This window comes from Fukomys damarensis, unplaced genomic scaffold (genome assembly GCF_012274545.1).
Source record: "Fukomys damarensis isolate Sample0158 unplaced genomic scaffold, DMR_v1.0_HiC HiC_scaffold_5, whole genome shotgun sequence".
Classification (NCBI taxonomy): domain Eukaryota; kingdom Metazoa; phylum Chordata; class Mammalia; order Rodentia; family Bathyergidae; genus Fukomys; species Fukomys damarensis.
In genome coordinates, this window is record NW_022900917.1 from 67,765,227 (window position 1) to 67,779,854 (window position 14,628).

The following is a 14,628-nucleotide window of genomic DNA, read 5'->3' on the forward strand; positions in this document are numbered from 1 at the left end:
CCTCCGCCGGCGTCTCGGCTGCGGAGGGGCGCTTCGGGCCTCGCTGAGAGGGACGGAGTGGTGCCCGCAGCCTCCAGTCGACCCGGCGCCGAGGTTTAGAGCTCGGTCCTTGACCCCCAGACCTTCAGGCTGGCGGGGAAAGGACGAGAAGCGAGTGAGGTATAGGGCGACAGCTTCAGACATACCTTCTTTATCATATGTGTAGGAGTAAGACGTTGCCCAAGGAGACTCGGCGAGGATGTGTGCAGAAGTCATTTAAGTTGGGCCTCGGAGGGCCAGTGAGCACTGTAAGCCAGAAGAAGTAAAGACTTTTCCCGATGGTTAGGAACGTCATTTTGAGAAACTTGGCCTGGTGAAAGAACAAGTCTCCAGAATAGCGCGCGACTCGATGTCGCGAAGTTTGGAGCTGTCTGTGCATTGTTGCATTTGGAGGTGGGAGAGGATGAGGCGGAAGAAGCAGTCAGGACCTGGTTTGAGAGAGGCTCGCCCTCTTCGTCTCACTGGACTTCAGCCTTTAGACCAGACGAATTTGTTAGAGTTGTGTCAGCAAGCGTGCCTGAGGGTTTCTGAGGCTTGCTGCTCACATTCCTGAGCGGCAGCTTTACCCCGATATTTAACATATTTATTAAGGACCTGTGCCTTGTTATGGGTGCAGGTACTTTGCACCTTCATGGAGCATATATTTTGGCAAAGAAAGATGAGTAGTAAACCAGTAAATGAATAAATATGTAATATGGCGGGTGGTGGTAAATCTTATGATTTACCGCGCTTAAAGCACTTTTCCAGACCTTCTACTTGTTTGAGAGTAAAATTCTGTTTTTCTGGCGATTGCTATTTTGGAAAGCTTGGAATGGTGGTGGTGAGGGTGTAGCGATTATTGTAGTCCCCCACCCCCGCGGCAGTAATGAATAATATGGGGTCTGGTGATGCATTGCATGGCAAAGAAAATGCTTTTACTTAAAGATACCAAAGCTCAGGGAAGTGGAACGATAAATTTCAGGGACTTAGAATTCTTGGTGTCAGTGGCTTCCAAGTTACATTTATCTGAAACTGGAAAAGCAAAGCCCTAAACCTGAAGGAACAGGTTCTCTTGCTAAATTTGAATGAGGACTTAGGTGGACACTTTCGTTTGGAGTTGTGTGACATATCTGAAGATACTGGGGAGACCAGCAATCCTTACCACTTTTCTCTACTGTTTCACCAAAATTAATGTAGCATAATGAAAAATAAGTGATTAGGTTATGCTCAACATGAATGATTGATTTTTTAAAAATTATTATTATTTTTTGGTAGCGGGGATTGAACTTGGGTCCTTGTACTTGCAAGGCAGGCACTGGAACCACAGAACTAAATCCCCAGCCCATGAATTAGTCCTAGCAAAAGGCTTTCTAAAACTTGCTTATGATTATTAAAAATAATCACAGAACCATGTTAAGATTAGGTCCAAATACCAAATTAAACAAAAAAAAAAAAACTTTTTTTGCAAGATTGCTTAGCATCAGCTGTTTTAGTGTAGGATGAGGTTATTGGTAGACATTGAAAAACTTTTCTGTACAGGTTTGTTGCCAAAGACGTGGAGCCCTATCACTGTTTGCCTGGGGCAGGCTCTATCTTAGATTGCTACATTAGCTTTCTGTCTGGTTTCTTGCCCTCAGTCAGCATAGGATGCTCCCATCTGTTCTTCACACTACTCTGTGATGAGGTTTCTAAAATGCAAACTAGTCCTGTCACTACCATATATTACTTATGGCTTCTGTTTGAATTCAGGAATTTCCATCCACTGTGAGGTTGTCCTGACCTCTAGATCTGGAAGAGTTGCCTGTGGTTATCCTGCTGTAGTACTGTGTTTCATCATAACAGCCACCATGGTGCATTTTCTGGTGACATTACTTGTTGGGCTTTTGTGTCCTGAGCACCAGGCACATAGTTGGTTTTTAAGGAATCATTCATGGCACGAATGAATGATGGCATCAGCCTGAGCTATTTCCTGGGCAGCCAAGGCTCAGTCAGTTTCAAAGTGGGGAATATTCTTTATGTGGAAAGAACTTGTCTTTTGGCATTGGCAGATACTGTAAGTTCTGATGATATGATTTCCAGTAAGTTTTGATGGGCTTAATTTGGAAATGACTCATATTTCCTAGTTCTGAAAGCTAGGGAAGAAGCATCTGATTTTTTAAAAAAAGTAGTTCAAGCCAATTACTTTTATGTAGAGGAGATAAAATATTTTTACTGTGATATGGATTGCATTAGACTTTAAAAATACATTAACAGTTGCGGATGGGGCCATTATTTTTAGGATTTTCTGTAGTTTGCCTATCTTGTATTCATTGTTTAAAACAATTTGTAGTAAAATAGTCCATTTTTTAAAAAGGGAAATCTTATGATGAAGTTCTGTGTAATCCAAGAAGGGTCAGTTAAAAAAACCTATGATTTTGGGAGGAGGGGCACTTGTGATCTACACATTGGTGTTAGTGTCTAGGAGCTGTAGCTTTGGAAAGTCTGTGCTTTTAACCAGTCTTTCTAAACAATGGATGCTTTGTAGCCAGTTCCCAAAACCTCTGTCCCCTTTCATCTGTTGTAATTTCCTTTATATGCATGGGACTTGCTTCTCAGGGCTTGTTGCTGGTCTCCAAAGGACTCCTGAACCCACTACATCTATGATTGGCAACAATGTTTTAAAATGTGAATGGTGGAAGATTTGGGTATGGGTGGTGGGTTGGGGCAAAGAATCTCTGAACAAAGACATTTTACACACTTGGCTAGGAAATAATTTTTAGGTATTTGTCTGCACACACATATTGATTGATTAGGACCAGTCATCATTTAATACCTAGTACAAAAACTTACACATTTTATAGATTTTGTATTCTCCAGTGAGGCTTACAAATAATGGACCCTTATAGTTTGTGTAACTTGCTTTATAAATAAAATAATTCTTGATCCATTTATAAATATTTTACTGAAATACTTATTTCTGGACCTATTAGATAGAGGTTGAAAGAATAAAATGGTTGAGTAAATTCAAATACTTAATTTGAAACAAAAACAAAAGCCGATGTTTTAGCAAAATTGTGTGCTTGTGTGACTTTGTGTGTGTGTGTGTGTGTGTGTGTGTGTGTGTTTTGCATTCCCTAAGAAAGAGCTTTTATTTGGCAGTAGAACTAGAGAAAACCTTTGACAGAAAGTGTGTCATTCTGGATCTCCTAAACGACTTCAGTCCTGACCCAGGTTCCTGTGCTGCATATCAGTGAGTCTCCTGACCACTTAGAATGTTACAACATAGAAGCGATATAAACACAGTCTGGTAGTGACAGTTCTGTTTAATCTGTGAAAAACTATTATAGATGCAAGAGGAAAGAGTTTTCTTAATATCCAGTTGTTTCTTAAAATACTACTCACCATTGTGTCCAGTTTGGGGCCAGTTTGTTTAGACGTGAGTTTTGTCTGTCTTGTTAGAAGAGTTCCTTAAATAAAAGACCAGTGTATGGATTTTTCTCTGCTTTCAGAAACCTTGAAATACAATGAATCTTTGTGTCATCAATTTCCTAAGATAGATTAAGTTCACTCTCTAGTATGTTGGAAAGATACTACCTAGAACTAGAAAGTAGGTGGTAGTCATAAGTTGTTTGTGGACACACATTGCCTTAGATGTTGATAGTCAAGCATACTTAGTCTTTGCTTTCATGAACATTTCATCTTTGAAGTTAAAACACTAAATGCACAGCTAAAAGGTGTTTTGCTTGTTAAAAAATACAAATGGCTCTCAGTATTCATGGTATGCATCTGTGGATTCGACCAGCTACTGACTGGAAATGTAAAAATTTATGTCTGTACAAATACGTGCAGACTGTGGACAATACAGTGTACCATCTATTTACCTAGCATTTATATCATATTAAGTACTTAGTAATCTAGGTAAGATCTGAAGTATACAGGAGGAAATATGTAGGGTTAATGCAAATACTATGCCTTTTTGTTGAGGGACTTGAGCATCCACGTGTTGGGTACCCTTGGAGTTGTGGGACCAGTTTCCATGGACACCAAGGAATGGCTCTGTGTCAGGATTGTGAATTGCCTCCATGTTTCCTATTGAAGTCATAGGGAAATAGCATTTAAAGAAGCAATCTTAATATTCACTTGAAATAGTCATAATCCTCAGTTAATAATCTTTAATAGTCATAGTCCTCAGTTATGAATAACTTTGAGTCAGAGTCTGTCCTTAGTTGCTATTCTTACATTTAAGTAAATGTAGGTGTAGACCACCCCTTAATCCATCCATTTAACACCTGCAGATTAGGGGCATTCAGGAAGCAAGTCTATGTAAGTAAAACTTCTCTTTTATTTGCACTGGGTAATTTCAGTAAGTCATTTTAGACAGGAAGGCTGGAAAGAAAACAAACACATTGGATTTTTGTGCCAAGGCCACAGCAAAGAAGTTAAGATAAGGAAACTTAAAATATTCTTTATTTAGTTTTGGAAATTAGAGGTGGGATAAAATTGGGGGTAATGGCTTTGAAATTTTGTTGGGGGGAAAATACCATTGATTTTAGAAGCTGTCAAATAACTATCTGAAATTTCTTTCAGAGTCTTGGAAATTCACCGAGAGAATATGAAAAGCAAGTTGTCTTGTACAGTATCCGCAATCAGTTACGGTATAGAAATAACTTAGGTATGTACAGGTATTTTTATATTGGGTTGGAAATGATTTTTTTCTAACTTAACATTTTCATAAATCTAACCTATCTTTTCAATACATGTTTTGGGGTATTGGAGTTACTCTATGTACAGAATTTAATAAAGTTAGCAACAATTTGTATTAGCAAGTAGATTTTTCTAATGGAGTACTGCTTATAGATTCTTTTTTCCTAAAGAATATTAATTTTAATTCACTGCCCTCTTTTGCCTGAAAATATACCAGAAAATGAAAAGTAGGAGTTCTCAATAATCAACTTTGAATTTTGTTTTGTTGTTATACATTATGTAAATAATATAGCTTGAATGAAAAATACTTCCTATAATAATTGGAACAAATTTTAAACACAATTGGTTCCATTTTTTTTTTTTTTACCCCATTTAAACAATTTGCTTTTTAGTTTTCGGATTACTTTGATATTCTCTTCTATTGCCCTGGTAGTCCTTCCTCTCTCATTTGTCAGTTTTAGCATAATATGTAAGTGATAGTTTTTCTGTGTAAACATTTTCAATAGAAGTCAAAGTGTTTTGTTTTTTTTTTTTTGCATTTAAAAATCAAAGCAAAACAAAAAGCCAACAGTTTTTAAAAATATACTTGACTTACTGAAAATTATCATGCATTTGGCTATCTTGTAAAGTTATACATAAGAGGGTTGGATGACTTAATAGCCTGTGCTTTTTACCTTTGAGAGAGCATGTTACCATTCCATGCTTATTTTCTAATTTGGTAAAAATTATTTCTATACTTATTTATCTTGTATATTTTACTTATATATTCTGAAAGTTTTTCTTGTGCTATAGTTATTCCTTTGTTCTAACTTAGAATATTTTAATGGTTCTTTTCTAACTTATGTACTTTAAAAAAATTAAATTGGTTTGTAAAGTATTTCTGAGTACATTCACAGTTAGTATAACTGTAAGAAACCTGGAAAAATTGAAAATGTCCTGCTTTCCTGTAGTTAAACATGTCAAGAAAGATGAACGAAAGTACTACGAGGAGCTGCTGAAGTACAGTCGTGATCATCTCATGCTGTACCCTTACCATCTGTCGGATATCATGGTGAAGGGCCTGCGGATCACACCCTTCTCCTACTACACCGGGGTCATGGAGGTGAGTTGGCCTTTGAGTGAGCTGGTGATGGGGTAGGACTGCCGCAGGACACTTCACAGCTCTGCAGCCACAGCAGACTTTGGTTGTGAAATTAGAGCATGAAAGGTTGGCTGGTACACGTTGGCTGCTAAAGCCACACTTGCATGACAGTTGTCATTGTTGATGTTTTTGCATGGGAAAGCCACCTGTTTTTTTCCTGAGTGTTGAAGGTATTGTTGACCCTTTTACTGTTACAGTATTAATCAGTCATTTATGCAGAGTCTGTGTAAAGTATTGCTTTTAATGTATAATTAAGATTGAAAGTATGGGTGATATCATTAAGTGCAGAGAAATTTATTGTCCTTATTCACTAACTGTATAAGTAAATCATGACTTAGACATAACATTTTATAACACGTGCTTCGAGAAAGAGAAATGTGTTAGGAATACTGACTGTGTGTCTTTCTTTTTATAATTACTTTTGGCTTTTATCCTTTTCCAAAGGCAGCTTGTATTTAGATTGTGTTGAATAAATTTAACTAGCTCATACTCTTTGTAAGTGAGCTTTATGTATAGATTGGCAGTATCTGTCTATTACTGATTTGCTGTTTAAGTTCCAGTGTTGCTGTTTTGAGCTCACTAGCCATAGGAAGAGTAGAGAGAAGCCGAGAGCCAGAGGAGCTGGGAAGGGCGAGGGCAGCAAAATGAGGGCTGCTCCTTGTACGATGAGCTTCCTTTGTGCAGCTCCGCAAGCCACTTTTCACGAGCGTGTCACAGTCCTGTGTTCCTGTGTCCCTCCTTCTGAAGTCTGATAGCCTGAGTAGCATGATGAAGAAGTGGGGTAGGGTAAAGAAGGTGGCAGCAGTCAGTACATAGAGTAGTTACTGCTGTCTCTTTTCTTTTTCTGGTGTTGTCCACAAGGTTGACAAGGTAGATGGAGCTTTTATCCTACCAGCTTTCATGCTGATCTCACCCAGGTGCTTGCTGCTGTGTGATTTCTATTCTTAGGCCTTGTGTTTAGCTTATTTTTGGAGAAACAGATTGAAGTTGGCGAAAGCAGGATACTGGGTTTAACTCTCACTGCTGAGACTCAGAGGTGCAAAGACTGCTAAGTGGCTAGAAGCTGTGTTGATAGGACATGTTTTAGATGCATATTGATGGAGCTGTAACACATTGTTTTGCCTTCTCACCGTGTAGTAATTGAGGATCAGGTGTGAGTGGGGAAGCCCATGCCTGAGCTGTAGGAGAGGCATTCCTTGCATGGCTTCCTCAGGGCAGGGGTCATAGGGCCACCTTTTGGGGTTCATAGTGTTAGGAGAAAACCAGACACGAAAGTCTGCCCTTCAGCGCTGGGTTGCGATTGCGGGTAAAAACCATGGTATCAGTGTGGCCTGTGTGCTGCTGTAGGATGGCAAACTCTACTCTCAGTGCTGCTTGTAATGCTCATTATTATTCTGTTGTCTGGAGCAGTATGTACTTACACACATGCTTTTACCTAAGGAAATCTTGCATTTCAAATTTTTCTTTTTAAAAGGACATTATGAACAGTGAGAAAAGTTACGACTCATTGCCCAATTTTACTGCTGCTGACTGTAAGTATTAATGACGCTGAAGGAGGTAATGTTTAGGTTGTGTCTGTGCACGTGTGCTGCTCTTTTTGTATTACTATATTTTTAACCTGCAGTAAGTGAAAAATGAGAACAGGGAGCAACATTAATAGAAATAGCAATAATAAAATTGAGATTTGTTCTTAATGTTATTTTAGAAGATAGAAGAATAAATTTTATTCTATTTCTAGAGAATGAAGTTCTTTTTGATATTTGGGTTATGTGAATACCAAATGAAGGAAGGAAACAGAATATTTTTACACCTTGATGCGCAGCTTTTAACCAACATAATTTGCTAGTGTTTTATTATGGTTACTTTAATAAGGTACTATTTATATTTGAAATGTAACAGTTCTGCATGTCAGAAGCTTTTGCTGAACAGTACATTTTTACTTCTTGAAATAAGGACTTCTGTTTTTTAAAAATGTGCTTATAGTTGTCAAAGATATCAGTTTGAACTCATCCTCCTGAAGTTCAGTTTTCTTTTATGTTTTGATTGAAGAATTCTTTTTAAAATTTGATATTGACATGGCATGCCAATCAGTAATCAAAAGATGAACACAAGCTGAGGTTTTTTCCTAAACTCACTTAATTACACTGACATTTCAAGAAGTATTACATATTTTTAAAGGAAAGACTTTACTTTCAGGTCTCAGACTTCTTGGCATAGGAAGAAACCAGTACATTGATCTTATGAATCAGTGTAGGTCATCAAAAGTAAGTCATTTTCCTTTGTCATTGGTTGGCTTTCTTATCATACAGTTTGAGTTTTTTTTAAAGTGGTAGTAGTAATGAATTGTAATTTCTTTAACCTAATAAAATATACTTAATACAAGTCAATATTTTCTAGGTTTTAGCATAAATTATTATTTAATTAAAATATCTACAGCAGGAAATGTTTATTTTTGAAAATTAATTTTGCTCTGCTTGCCTTTTTACTTGTCCATTTTAGTTCCAGAATTCACTTAATGAGCAAAATAAATGCATAGTTTCAAATGCATTTTTCAGCTCTCGTGATTCATTTGAGTTTCAGATTTTGCTCTAGATTTAATGATTGGTGTTTTAAGTAATTTATTTGAAACAGTTTATGAGTGACTTTCTCCATTGAATGTATCTGTAATAGTTAAGATTTCAAAACATCAGAGCTTAATAATATATTTAGCTTGTAAGACACAATTTTATTATATGACTGATAAAAAAAGAAAGTAGTCATTTAGATGCTGCAAATTCTCAAATGTTTGTACCATGGCAGAAATTTTTCCGAAGGAAAACGGCTCGTGATCTTCTGCCAGTAAAGCCAGTGGAAATCGCCATAGAGGCGTGGTGGGTGGTGCAGGCTGGATATATCACTGAAGATGACATTAAGGTAAAGATCTCTGAAAGCCACTCATAGAACTTTTAATTTTTAACTTATTTTGAAACCTTTAAGTACAGTTATATGCCATTGGTTGTGCAGAAAGCTGAACTAACTAAAAGTGAGAAGTGATCTCATTAGGCTGGAGTACTGGAGGAGCATCCATGATGCTCTGTAATGATGAGGGAGATTTGACTTAGTGCAGGTGCAGTAGTTTGGGGTGCTAATTAGACACAGTTCATGTAAAGTGACATGTGATGCCACAGCTACCAATGACAGGGATATGGCTATTGCTAGTCCTGTTAATACTGTCTCATTTCATAACAACCCAAGGGGGAAACCATGTCACAGATGAGGAAATGCCATTGAGCAGTTTTAATCTAACAGCACAGATCATGGTGGTAGTGTAGTGGTCAAGTATTTCCATGGGCAGTGGTGGTGAATCTATGGTGTGCATGTTACTTGTTTTTCATTTAAGACAAGAGATGTTAATTATGAGTTGTCTTTTCTAAGCTGAAACCTCAGTGTTCAGGTTTCATCACAGTGTTGATGCTTTGGGATAAATACAGTAAGTGGGTTTTGGGTTGCACTTTGGGCTTTCGTCACTAAAAGGTTCGTTATAACTGTGAGGCAGTTTGCTAGGCAGTGTGTTAATCACTGTCGAACCACTGTACCAAAATGAATCACGCTTTGCTGGGTTTATAATAAGCTAAGGGGAAAAAAGTATAGTATAGTTATATTTGATTCAAGCTTTATACATTTTGGAAGGGATGATGTTTTAGAGGAAAGGGGGGCATGTGACAAGGACACCTGGAGAGCAGGGCATGTTTATGTGTGGTTGAAGAAATATAAATGTGTGCATGACCTTTTTGGGATCTGTTCTAGAGTTTTCTTTAGAGGGTCTGTTAAAATCAATGAGTATTTTGCTTCGGTATGTGTACATACTTCCTCATGGAGCTGTCAAACTGTCATAAGCTGATGAGTGTTCATGTTACTGATAATATTCATGTTGAATTTGAGTTAATGTCTCATTTGCAAGATTCAGAATGAGAGTTGCTAATGACTGTGACTCCAGTTCAGCGAAGACTAAATAGTGGTGTTCATTAGTGAGCGCTTGTTACTAATGTCTACTGACTTTGCTCCTGGAATTCTTTTGGTAGCATATTTTGGCCTCAAGTCATGCTTATTGTATGAATGAATTCTGTAGTGAAAAATAAAAAAAGTATAGTCATTCAACTAATGATGCCTAATCATTGAGCTCAAATCAAATAGGTTTCAGGAGACTAAATGGCTTAATTAATGTGGATAGAACTTAACTGAGAATATTTTGCCTTTCTTAGATATGCACTTTACCTGAGAAATGCGCTATTGATAAGATCATCGATTCAGGCCCTCAGCTCTCCGGATCACTAGATTACAATGTAGTACATAGTAAGTGGTTAGTAGAAATGGTTTTTTGTCAACATAAAAATTTGTTTTAAACCATCAGTAATTAATTGCCACTACTTATCAGTTAGGCACAAATAGTAAGACATGCTGTTTGCTAAGACATGCTATGGTTTGAAATGTGATTGTAATTTTTTGTTGTCTGGTGTGGCTATAATTAGTTACATACACTAGAAGTTTGTATAAGTGAATGGAAAGAAAAATTATATAGTTCCAAGCATGTGTAGGAAACTAAGACTTTAAAAAAAAAATCCTTTTTGTCTTCTATTTTCCTTTTTTTCTTTACATAACATTCAGTTGTAAGAATCTTTATAGAAGTGCAAATCGTTTTAAAAAAATACTATTAGGTAGTGTTCCATCTAAAGTACAATGCTTTTACTCCTATAGGTTTATATAACAAAGGGTTTATTTATCTGGATGTGCCAATATCTGATGACAGCTGCATAGCAGGTAAGTCTGGGCTTCCTCTCTGTAGCTCGTGTGGGGACTGCATGTCACCCTAGTGAGTTAGACATTCTATGGTCTTAGGGTTTAGGGTTTTCAAAGAAAAAAATTTATTCTTTATTATATTAGTTTACTTAAATCTGTTATTTTTATTTTTATGTTATTTTAGTATACACACTGTATAGAAATAATGGAATTTTTCACAGTCACAAATCAAATCAGTATTTTTATAAATTCATGTCACCTTTTGGTCCTTTGTTCAGTGTATAGTATTTCTCGTACATATTTAGTAATATGGAACTGTATGTTCTTCATATTCTCTTATATACCTGTGTCTTACGTTGCTGCAGTCCTTTTGGTCTTTATTTCCTACTCGTGCCCTTTACCCACCCCTTCAAGTTAAACCTGTACTAGAAGCCTGAGTCTTTTCTTCTACACCTGATGGGTGTATCAGTTTATTAAGCCTCTCCCCTGTTCCTGGTTATTTAGGTTGGTTCCAGGTTTTTGATACTGTAGTAGTGATGGAGTTAACATCCTTGAACACAGACTGATGGTTTTTTCCTATAGTTTTTATTTCTTACCAGTTCATAAAAGCACTTAATTCAAGTGTTTTACAAGCTACTGCTCTTGAATGGGATAATTAAAACAAAATCATGCTGAGCTATTTAATATTTTTGTAATCAAAATATAAAGTGTCAGATTACAAGCAATATATTGCCTTGCTATTACTAAATGCATGGTACAGGGCTTGTTATAGGCTTGTCGGTGTTGAATCTTGTCAGGGTAGCTCACTGTTATGGGTCCTGACCTTATTGGTGTCAGCATGAGTTTATAGCTTTTTAATAAGGCGTTTTGATGCATATACATACATGAGTTCTGTTTTAAGCTTGGAAAGTTAGAAAATAATTGTGTTTGTATAGTTGATTATGTAACAACATAGCATACTATGTTTAAAATTTGAAAATGTTTCAGCAAAACAAGTGGTAGTGATTTTCTGTCACATTTGCAAAATATGAAAGCATTACTCTAGTCCCTGTTCTTACCTGATGAACTGATATTGGCACATTTGAGGTCCACTTGAAAAGATCAGTCTTTGATTGGTTCATTTTGTCCATGTCGGCTGGCCATTTGAAAGTCGATTCACCCTGACTAAGCTCATTTGAAAGAAACAAAGTCGGAATGATGGCTTCTGTACCACCATGGTGCAGTCTGCCAAACTAGACTTAGTAACTGGCAATTAAAGGGGCAGATCCAGGAACTGTAACTGCTGAATTCACCCTGTCACCATTGAAGGGAATGTTCTTGAAATGAAATGTATTCTACCATTCATCATACTTTGTAATTGTATATTTTATATCCACCCTTTTATTGCTCTTTGATTTCTGCTATGCTTGAAAGGATACATCTGTGATTAGTATATATTATATCCAGATCTGTGGCCTGGAACTTTTGTATTTGATGTGAAATAAGGGCTCAACTTGGTGTTTTATTTGGATGGTGAATAGCATTTAGATAAATGCTATCAGGTTTTTTTCCCCAGTAAGCATTAGTGTTGGAATTGTGGCAATGCTGCAGGTGAATTTCTCCACTTTCAGCTTTATGTGGGTTTCATGGGGAAGGCAGAGAGCCAGTGCTTTCCATCCACCTGGTTGCTTCCTTGCAGCTCTTTGTGTTTCTGCTCTAGACCCGTCACTCCTGCTGCCTGTGAGGTATTAAGCACCAGTACCAGGGACCCTTGCAAACTTCCCCATTCTAAAGCGGCCCCATGCTGTGTCCATCAAGTTATGTCTTGAAGCTCTTCCTCCACCTCAGTAATGCTGAGAGTTCCGTGGGGAATTACATGGTTCTCTACAGATTCTGGATCTCCCTTCCAGTCTCCTGTAGAGACACTGTGTTTGTAGCCTTGACTTTGGGAGTTTTAGAGAACTTGCTGTGGAGTGGATAAAATAAACCAAAAGCTGTATTGAGTACCTAAGTGAAAGGCTTCTATTTTTGAACCAATACTTAAATTATACCTTCTTGTTTTATAAAATTGTATCACTGAGAAAAGTCTATTTTGTTTATTTTAGTTCCTCCCCTGGAAGGCTTTGTAATGAATCGGGTACAGGGTGATTATTTTGAAACTCTACTTTATAAAATATTTGTTTCAATAGATGAGCACACTAATGTTGCAGAGGTAAGTGTGGCAACATCTTATGAAGAATAATCTCAAGGTTATAAGATGTATGTGGAACAAGTAAAATTAATGATATGGTTAAAATATTCTCAGAATCTATACAGAGTGAGATTAGAGACTGCTATTGAACCTGAATGTCACTATTTATAAGTTAATTCTTGCATATGCTTAATGAACTTCTTTGCATTAATAATTTATAATTTGGTTAAATAGCTTTTATACGATTCTTAATGTAAAAAATTGTTGTGACACTGCACCTGCCTTGCAAGCAGAAGGTCACAAGCAGTTCCATCCCCAGTACCAGAAAAAAGCTGAGAATTTTTGTTGGGCTGGGGATTTAGCTCAGTGGCACCGTACCTGAGCGCAAAGTCATGAGTTTGATCCCCAGTACTAAAAGAAAAAAAAAGAGTTGTCAAGTATATTGATCTTTTCAGGAATTTTTACTTTAAATGACACAAGATTAGAGTGAGGACTCTTAAAATGTTATGGTTACTACCTAAGTTTGTAAGACTTTATAAATCTTAGAGATAAGAAAATTCTGAATTCAAAATTTATTTACTCTTTCAGTTATTCGTAACTAAAATTTTGCTGATTATGGTTACATATGTCTATTACAACTGTGTAGTGTGCTGATAATTCTAGGAATGAAAAAATAAATTTTAATTTTTTTTCTAGCTTTCCAATGTCCTTGAGATAGATTTATCTCTGGTTAAGGTACGTTATGATTATACTCTTCATTTGTAATGCAAGTACTGAATGGATTTTACTAGTTGGTTTTTGTCTTGACTGACCGAGGCTTTGAAATTCTTACTAACTGCTTGAGGGAGGGTGCACCTGAAAGGGATGTTGCAAAGGAACGAAAGGATAGGACACTGATGATGAGATGAAATGAAAGCTCTTGTGCTGACGTGCGTAGCAGGACCTGCAGCAGGGTGGCCTGATCAGGATCTTGTAGAGAGCTCAGTTAAAGCCACATCACCAGCTCTTGGAGCAGCTCTGGGGGCACAGGGCCAGGGAATGGCGTGCACCCCCACTCCCACCAGGTGAAGAAGGCCTGAAGGGTGAGCAGACCTGCAGAAAGCGTTTTTCTGATCATGCTGTATTTGAGAATTGCTAGAGGCATTATGGTATTTTTTTCCTCTTCAGATAATGTAATATCTAAGTTATTTGAGATGCTAATTTTGTTTATCTTACTTTCAGAATGCTGTTTCAATGTATTGCCGATTGGGCTTTGCCCATAAAAAAGGACAAGTAATAAATTTGGATCAAATTCATTCATCGTGGAAGAATGTTCCATCTGTAAACAGATTAAAGTAAATCATTTATTCAGTATGACATTAGAATTTTCTTTTGAAAAGAAATTTATTCAGTTTTTCAGTTGAGGTAAACCCTATATATTAGTGATTTAAAATATTTTTATATATGATGAATCTCCTAGAATCTGATGAAAACTAAGACCTCTTAATCCAGAAGAGCATATACAGTATTTTACATAGGATTTTTGGATTCCTTTAAACCTGACCATTGATTTGGCTAGAGCATTTTGGGGTGTGTCTTGGCTGCAGACTTGGGTGTAAGACTGGATTTAGATGGATGGTTGATAATGTACTGACTTCAGTGGCTATTTTATTTTAAGATCACTTCTGTGATTTTTTTAAACAAAGTGAACATATTCTTCATTAATAGGAGTACTTTAGATCCACAGAAGATGCTCTTGTCGTGGGATGGTGGGGAGAGCAGGAGTCCTGTACAAGAAGCTTCTTCGGCTACAGATACAGATACAAATAGTCAGGAAGACCCAGGTGAGCAGTTACTTCAT

At 37.0% G+C, this 14,628-nt stretch overlaps 1 protein-coding gene across 1 annotated transcript in view; it reads left to right on the forward strand.

Annotated features, from left to right (window-relative positions):
• Positions 1 to 1,957: 1,957 nt before the first annotated feature.
• Fam91a1 (family with sequence similarity 91 member A1) overlaps positions 1,958 to 14,628 on the forward strand; it is a 35,903-nt gene continuing 23,232 nt past the window's right edge. The window contains exons 1-12 of the mRNA XM_033759239.1: positions 1,958 to 2,005; positions 4,585 to 4,669; positions 5,652 to 5,803; positions 7,317 to 7,374; positions 8,039 to 8,106; positions 8,642 to 8,755; positions 10,084 to 10,174; positions 10,577 to 10,639; positions 12,703 to 12,809; positions 13,485 to 13,523; positions 14,010 to 14,122; positions 14,496 to 14,611. Coding sequence (XP_033615130.1) covers positions 1,958 to 2,005; positions 4,585 to 4,669; positions 5,652 to 5,803; positions 7,317 to 7,374; positions 8,039 to 8,106; positions 8,642 to 8,755; positions 10,084 to 10,174; positions 10,577 to 10,639; positions 12,703 to 12,809; positions 13,485 to 13,523; positions 14,010 to 14,122; positions 14,496 to 14,611 — 1,054 coding nt within the window. The remainder of the gene's footprint in view (positions 2,006 to 4,584; positions 4,670 to 5,651; positions 5,804 to 7,316; positions 7,375 to 8,038; positions 8,107 to 8,641; positions 8,756 to 10,083; positions 10,175 to 10,576; positions 10,640 to 12,702; positions 12,810 to 13,484; positions 13,524 to 14,009; positions 14,123 to 14,495; positions 14,612 to 14,628) is intronic.